The sequence below is a fragment of the Electrophorus electricus genome, chromosome 2 (genome assembly GCF_013358815.1).
Source record: "Electrophorus electricus isolate fEleEle1 chromosome 2, fEleEle1.pri, whole genome shotgun sequence".
NCBI lineage: Eukaryota > Metazoa > Chordata > Actinopteri > Gymnotiformes > Gymnotidae > Electrophorus > Electrophorus electricus.
In genome coordinates, this window is record NC_049536.1 from 16,376,257 (window position 1) to 16,384,493 (window position 8,237).

The 8,237-nt window shown below is 42.0% G+C and overlaps 2 protein-coding genes across 17 annotated transcripts in view; both read left to right on the top strand.

Moving 5' to 3' along the window:
* abcc9 (ATP-binding cassette, sub-family C (CFTR/MRP), member 9) overlaps window positions 1-4,624 on the top strand; it is a 33,901-nt gene extending 29,277 nt beyond the window's left edge. For 13 of the 16 annotated variants that reach the window (XM_027026357.2, XM_027026360.2, XM_027026361.2 and 10 more), the window contains 5 exons: window positions 69-172; window positions 601-734; window positions 947-1,009; window positions 1,921-2,106; window positions 2,472-2,564. In XM_027026357.2, the coding sequence (XP_026882158.2) occupies window positions 69-172; window positions 601-734; window positions 947-1,009; window positions 1,921-2,058 (439 nt within the window). In that variant the 3' untranslated portion in view covers window positions 2,059-2,106; window positions 2,472-2,564. Of the gene's footprint in view, window positions 1-68; window positions 173-600; window positions 735-946; window positions 1,010-1,920; window positions 2,107-2,471 lie in introns of all 16 variants that reach the window. The other 3 variants (XM_027026359.2, XM_027026366.2, XM_027026368.2) reach the window with 1 other exon arrangement.
* Window positions 4,625-5,267: 643 nt separating this feature from the next.
* Window positions 5,268-7,577, top strand: kcnj8 (potassium inwardly rectifying channel subfamily J member 8). Its single transcript, XM_027026347.2, has 2 exons — window positions 5,268-5,919; window positions 6,190-7,577. The coding sequence occupies exons 1-2, from the start codon at window positions 5,570-5,572 to the stop codon at window positions 7,091-7,093; spliced, it is 1,254 nt and encodes a 417-aa protein (XP_026882148.1). The 5' UTR covers window positions 5,268-5,569; the 3' UTR covers window positions 7,094-7,577.
* The last annotated feature ends 660 nt before the right edge of the window (window positions 7,578-8,237 follow it).

Below are 8,237 nucleotides of genomic sequence, written 5' to 3' on the forward strand. Positions count from 1 at the left end.
TGTGTGTGTGCGCACTCGCATTTGAATGCATTTTCTCTTTTTTGTTTTGTGGGTGTATGCCTTTCCAGGTTCAACCTAGATCCGGAGCGCACCTGCACTGATGACAGGCTTTGGGAGGCTTTGGAAATCGCTCAGCTAAAGAATATGGTCAGATCACTCCCAGGAGGACTGGGTATGAAGCTGGATGAGGGAGTTTTCTGTCTAAGTTCAAGCAGTGATAAAACCCCTTTAAAACAAGATTTCTCTTGAAAATACTTTCTGAATAACATCAGGTGAAGAGGGCCTCTCATGTTATTTATTCATTTTTTTTGTTAAAGTTTAGAATTTATTGGGAAAATACTGTGTTAGCTGATAGATCATTATTTTAGGCCCTGTTTCCCAAACACACTGTATCATCTTAAATGAGAAAGAGTTTTCAGTGTGATCCTTGCATATAACTTTGCATTATGATACTTTTTGGAAACACAGTCCTTAATACTATTCTATATTAGGCAATATTATTATATTATATATTAGTCTATATTAGTCTTTTAAGCTTTTTGTCTCTTTAAAGTGAGAATACACTTTGACAACTATGCATTCTTTCCATCCCCCCTCCAGATGCAGTTGTGACAGAGGGAGGGGAGAACTTCAGCGTGGGACAGCGCCAACTCTTCTGTTTGGCCCGAGCCTTCGTCCGCAAGAGCAGCATCCTAATCATGGATGAGGCCACAGCATCCATCGATATGGCTACGGTAAAAAAAAAAGGAAACGCCCTAATGATGTTTTATAGTTTTTGTTTCATGTTGATGTTTTATGCTGATTTATGCCATATGTATTCTGGGCGCCTTTTATCTCATGCACAGCATTGCTGAGTGTTCTACATCAAACAGTTTTCCATGTATTCATGACATTCAAACCCAGAGCCAATGATTTGGCTCATTTTTTAATGGGTTTGGCTTCACAGGAGAACATCCTGCAGAAGGTGGTGATGACGGCGTTTGCTGACCGCACTGTTGTCACCATCGCGGTAAGTCTGCCTTACATTAACCCTTCCACGGGGAAGGTGTCTATGAACATCTCCGAGTCAAATTCCAAAGTGACTCCCAACATTGGCCAAAAGGGTCTGTATTGCTCCCTGGTCTTTAAGACTTCCTTTCCATTTCTGGCCCAAACCATTCCTGATATCCTTGTTGGATGTCTTCCCTTGAATATACGGGTCCGAAATAGCTTTGAACTGTACTTATTCATATTCATGTAAGATTATCAGTCATCACCATGGCTACAAGTGCAGCAGGCTGGTGATTTCAACAGAGGCTTTTCAAAAGCTATTTCAGTTGCAGTTCTACACTAAAACTACAGCTCATCTGTTGCCCTGTACAACCATTGAAAAAATCCCAGTCTACAGAAGTCCCATAGTCAGAAACTGAGCTGTGATGAATGGGATACATGGTGGCTGATGGTATGCGCCCATACTAGTAGGTGGACCAGTCTGCCATAGCTTAAATGAATTTATAGAACAGGAGTACTTAAAGAAGTAGCCAATAAGGGTGGTTACAGGATTTGTGTTTCTAACCAAGTGGCTGGTGAGTTGTTTTATTATGTTTTCATCAATTATCTGTATTATGTGCTCATCAATAAAGTCCACACGTAATGTGGCATGAAATTGGTGTCCATTTACAAATGCTTGGATCTTTACAAGGCTCCACTCTCTAGCTTCTCGCATTCTTCTCTTTTTTTCTGTTCCATTTTCCTCATCCACTTTCTCTTCTTTTTTCTCCCATAGTCACTCTGCATGTATGTCTGTTTCTCTCTCTTTTGTACTCTCTGGCTCTTTTTTTCTCTCACACACTCTGCCTTGCACTTTTGTCTCTCTCTCTCTCTCTCTCTCTCTCTCTCTCTCTCTCTCTATTTCTATCTCTATATCTCTCTGTGACACAGCATCTGGTCTCCTCCATCCTGGAGGCGGAGCAGGTGCTGGTATTTTCCTCGGGGATTCTGGTCGAGTGTGACAGCGCAGCTAACCTTTTAGCGCAAGAGGACAGCCTCTTCAGCGTCCTTGTGCGCACACACAAGTAACAGAAGCCCCTACCCTGACCACGCCCACAACCCCACCCACACATCCTGGTTGGTAATTGTGTGACTCTCGCATGTACCAATTCAGCCTTTGCCCCTCTGAAGCCCTAGATACCATCTCCTTTGGATCAGTTTCTCTGAAGTATTCATTTAGCTGTAATGTGTATGGTCCAAAGGTCAGTATTTGTGAAGTATAGTTTGAGTTGCTGTTGTATTTGACAATGTGGAAAACTCAACACTGTACAACTGCCACTGTCTGTCCTCTGCTGGACTACTGACATGTAAATTATAAGTAGAATACTGAGTTAATTTACGGAGCAGAGCTGGAATTTACTGCTTATATAAACATAATTTTGTTCACAATATATATGTTCATATCTGTGTGTGTGTGTGTATGTGTGTGTGTGTTTCCCCAGCACCGGGTTCACACCATCCTGACAGCTGATCTCGTAATAGTCATGAAGAGAGGGAACATCTTAGAGTATGGTACACCTCAGACCCTGATGGAGCAAGAGGATGGCATGTTTGCCTCCTTTGTCAAGGCAGACATGTAATAAGAGATTCCTCCCCTGCCCCTCGACCCTCCGTGCCCCCAACACCAGCATCAGCTGTTCTATCCACACACGCGTCAACACAATCCTCCTACTCACCGTCCTTTGTCTTAAAGAAACAAAGATAGATGAGTTACCCCAGTATTGGAAAGGAATGGTTTGCAAATTATGCCTTCATCATGCCTGATTCCCTCACTTCTTTAAAGAGCTTTTTCCATCCGTACCTTGTCAAAGCTTTTTAAAAAAAAATTCTCCATCATTTATAATCACCGCATATTGTAACGCTGGCAGTTTTACGACTAGGAGACTTACTGCACCTGTTCCAGCTTCTCACTTGGCTTCAGCACGCTCCAATGGGGCAGTCATTTAAGCCATCAAAAACCATGATAAACCTCATTTTCTTGAAGATACTAAGTATAGTATAGTAACACAGTATAGTAACATATGTCTCTATGTATTTTATATTTATTCAGAACTTGTTTTGAATAGCAGCAGGCCTTAATATTTCATTTGATTGCCACAAATTATACTCCTTTCTTCTCACAGCAGACCATCTAAAGATATTTGTGACCACACTGTGAGTTCCCCATATTTGAACAGGAAATTGACTTATCTTGGGTTTTTACATGCAAAAACGGTTGTCCCATTAAGCCCCGTGAGATGGTGTAGAGAAGTGGTATGTTTCTCAGTATCCTCTAAGTGAGGATATGCGGCATTATAAACCATGGAAAACAACTATTTTACTAATGTATGGGTTGAAAAATAGCAAACGTATTCTTTAATCTTTTAACTATTTACGTTTTACATGCAGTATTTGTTGGGATTTTGTGCGCTTTGTTTTTTTGTTAATGCTTATTCTTTGGTTAAAGTTAAAAATTAAGTTAAATTAAGTTAAAATATGTTTATTGTTTCATACTTGGGAGAAATTAGCAGCTATATATGACTGGTACCAACACTGTACAGATTTGTTGGCAAACGAAAGAGCCGGCACTCTGTCTGTCTGTCTGATGTGCATTGCTGTCTCGTCCTCTGGATGATTAAGACTGCTAGTACCACAAAAGCACAAAGAACTATGCAAACATTAATTTAATCGAAATCAGTGCACTAAACCATATTCCCGCAGACACGTTATGGCCTGGATTTGGTAATTGAAAATATGATATAGCTTGTGCTTTCTGAGGGGTGGCAGACACTTAATACCAATTAACATTTTATTTACACTATAGTCTGTGTCTGAACCTTTTTTGTACAATATTGCCTGATTTGCCTAAACAAAAGCTCTTTTAGCAGTCAGATCTGCAATTCTGTTCATTCGCCTAATATTCCTAGTGGAGAGCTAAATTGTGCGATGCTAAATGTTACGTTTGTCTTTAATCTGTTTCACACCATAGGTGTGATGCTAGGCTAGCACGAGCTCGTTTAAACTCAATGCTATGCCTGCACACTTCGAAATTCAACATTACTGAGAAAACTGATCTCTGATCAGCTTGCAGCCAAGTGATTTACTTAACATGTGGCTGCCACCATTTCTCGCCTGTTCCCTAATAGGGTCTACTTTATTGTTACTCAATGTCTTAAACACTTCTCTCTGGAAAGGGTTACAGTAGGCAAAACTTTTATAAACATCGTGAGCAGCATTGGATTTTAACAAAGGAGAAAGATACGACCTCCGACTTTTGGATATAATTATTTTACCTACGTGAGAGCTCAACAAGTAGCTTTTTATGGTCAAGGCACCGAACTCCCGCTGCATACAACTGCAGGGGTGATTCAGGGGCGATTTCTGTCACTACTGACCAAACGTCAAAGGATAGGGCTATGCATTTTCGTAAGGTGTTTTAATATGATGCATGGCGCGCAGAATTATGACCTACGGTTTTATGCAATGTATCTGTTTGTATGATGGGTTGTCTTAAATGTACATATGTAATTACTGTTAGTAACATAAACATTTATGACATTATACCGTGTGCCTACTTTTTTACACTTGAACGGAATAAATTTGCTTTGAGTGATCACCCTGTGTAGTGGGGTCATTGTATAGCTGTGTCATTCACTGTTTCCATATCAAAACTTTTTAAAGTATAGTAATTTAGTAAACTAAGTTCGCATAGTGGTGAAAGCGCCACAATGCAATAGTTATATAACATATTTTATAAATATTAAGGGAATAACAGAACGTTCCCGTACTTTCTCAGATGAACTTCATATTAATGATAGGTACTGCCACTCATCGTGTCTCTATTTCAAATAATTGCTTCTATTTTTCTGTGGATTTAAGTTTTCAGTGGATTTAATTTAAGCCTGCGCAAGAGTCGCAAAGGCAGAGAATAGATTGCTACATGACGCCTCCTGCTGGTCACCTTTCCCTACGTTAGAACCATCTGAAGGCAGATTTCAGTCCTTTGGCCTTTTTAAAATATGAATGAAATTCTGATACACTTAATCTTTCTTCTTTAAATAATTATATCATTTAAAACGACATGCCAGTTTAGTGTTTATTTCATGATTTCATAACTTATGTGATCATAACTTTTAATTGGATCTATATTTTGATCTATGTCTTAGTTTGATACAGATGATGCGAACGAAAATGGTTTGCTAATTTAATCTCGCAAGACTCCCCCATCCATAGCTTTCGTTGAGCAAACGGGACAGTGACCGCCCATGCTATGCACGTCTATTGCCCTTGGACTGTAGAAGTGTTGCCGGAATCTGTGCCGATGAAGAAACTTTTTTGAACTTGCGTTAAGACCAGCGTAATGTGCTTGTTATTTGGCGAGTAGTATTTTTCATTGTGTTTGATATATACAAATTGTAATACACTCGCCAGTTCGATTACATTTGATCATTTGAAGGCTTTAAAGTTTTGGAGAGTGCGCAGTGATTTACGCCTTTGACCATTTTGTGACATATCGGTTGGAGGGATTTCTGTTTTCTGTGTTAGCTGACATGCTGTAACGATGCTGGCAAGAAAAAGTATTATTCCTGAGGAGTTCACTCTGCCAAACGTCGTTTCGCGGATTCCCCGAAAGCCCGTGTTTAGAGATCGGGTGAACAAAGCCCGCTTCATCGCCAAAAGTGGAGCCTGCAACTTGGCTCACAAGAATATCAGAGAACAGGGAAGATTCCTACAGGACGTGTTCACTACTCTTGTGGATCTGAAATGGCGTTTTACAGTAGTTATATTCACAATGACCTTTCTCTGCAGCTGGCTTCTTTTTGCCATGGGTTGGTGGCTGGTAGCGTTTGCGCACGGAGATTTGGACCCCAGCCGTCAAGCAGGCATTGAACAGTGCGTCACCAATGTTAAGTAAGTATAGTGCTTAGCAAGTACTAAATAGCTTTTAGTATAAATCTGTTTTTTTTTTAATTATTATACCTGAGTAACCACCAGAGCGTGGTGGTTTTATGTACTTTATCAGTATACTATACTACTTTGTTATTGGTATTGTAGCAGTGCTAACTAAAAACACCTGCTGGCATGAAGTACACGGGGCAATGCATGGGATTTAATCCACACCGATCCACACTATCCCGTTTCCATTGGATCGGTTCTAAACATACTCCTGTTCCCATTCAGGTCCTTCACCTCGGCCTTCCTGTTCTCCATCGAGGTGCAGGTGACGATCGGCTTCGGTGGGCGCATGATCACAGAGCAGTGCCCTGCCGCCATCACTGTGCTCATCCTGCAGAACATTGCTGGGCTCATCATCAATGCCATCATGCTGGGCTGCATCTTCATGAAGACTGCACAGTCACATCGGCGTGCTGAAACGCTCATCTTCAGCCGGCAGGCGTGCATCGCCGTACGCAACCACAGACTCTGCCTTATGCTTCGAGTGGGCGACTTGCGCAAGAGTATGATCATCGGGGCAGCGGTGCGCCTGCAGGTGGTGCGGCGCAGCATCACGCCCGAGGGTGAAGTCATCCCCATCCACCAGATTGATGTGCAGACGGAGAGCGCAGCAGCAGCAGGCAACAGCATCTTCCTGCTGGCGCCGCTCATCATCTGTCACACCATTGACAAGGACAGCCCACTGTATGACCTGTCAGCCATGGAGCTGCAGTGCAGTGACCTGGAGGTTATTGTCATCCTCGAGGGTGTGGTGGAGACCACAGGCATCACCACGCAGGCGCGAACCTCCTATGTGAGTGAGGAGATCCAGTGGGGCCACCGCTTCGTGCCCATCGTCACCGAGGAGGACGGCGTCTACTCTGTCGACTACTCCAAGTTTGGCAACACGGTCAAAGTGGCGACACCGCGGTGCAGCGCACGCGAACTCGATGAGAAGCCATCCATCCTCATCCAGACACTGCAGAAGAGTGAGCTGTCACACCAGAACTCGCTGCGCAAGCGCAACTCAGTTCGCCGTGCCAACTCAGTACGTAAGGGCGGCTCCATGCGGCGCAATAACTCAGCACTGGCCGTGCCCAAGGTGCAGTTCCTGGCACCTGAGGGCGGCCCCAACGTGGCTGTTACATGACACGCGGCATGGATGCCCTGGGCTGTCCTGCTCATCTTGGGGCACTCAGGGACACTTCTCTCCCCTCTTCCTCTGCTGGGCATGACCCTGTTTCTCTATCTGTCTCGCCCATATCTGCAATGACAAAACATTGCAGAACATTGAGGGTTTAGCTCACCTGCTTTCTCAGTTCACATCCATTTGTGACTATTTTGTGAAAACAAAGATATATTATTATATTCAAAGATATATATTGGAGCACTAATGTCGAATATGATCCAAGAACTTATATTATTGTCCCAGGGTATTCTTTTCCCAGAGATTTGTATTCCTAATAGCTTTGTTGCACATTTTTAATTTAAGAAATCCAAATCAAGTGTATCAACTCAATAAAGTTTCCTTTATTCATTGTAAATATTTTTTATGTTTCTATATGCTTTATACATTGATACCAGTGGGGAACTGTCCCAGCCCTCTACACCCACAGAGAGGACCTAAGAAATTCTAAAAAATGATATTTTAAAAGTCATCAGTTTTAATTTTATTTTTGTCTATATATAATTTGACAATCAAAACAAACACAAAGCGCATATAAATGGTTCAAACTTGCCTATTCGTTTTGTGTTGGAATGTGAAGGAATTAAATGAAAGAAGTCCCCTTGTCTCCTTGCTGGAAAGAATGTTGGTGATTGATTCAAATGACAATAAATGACAGGGTTTGGGGGGCAATGGTAGCAAGTGGATAGGACCTTGAGTTCAAATCCTGGTTCTACTGGGAGATAATTACATTGTCTCAAAGTTGGACTGATGTGCTTCCAGGATCTAGATATGGGTTAAAACCCTTGCAGCTGATTTTTGTACATACTACCACCTGTTCAAAACCTGACCAGGGAGTGCCTATAGCACAGCATTGCAGTAATCAATTCTTGACGGTTACAAATGCATGGATAATAATTTCAGGGCCAACAGAAGGGCAGTCTTTAGATGAAAAAAACAAAACCCATCTCTGTATCTTCAGGGATGTCTTTCACCAGTAAGGCATGATCAGGATTGATGCCTTCCCATTTGCACCAGCAGTGAAGCTATTGCATGCTCTCTGGGTTACGGGTAACTTGTAATGTGTTTAACCTTAACAAAAATGCAATAATTTGTTTTAACATTAGTT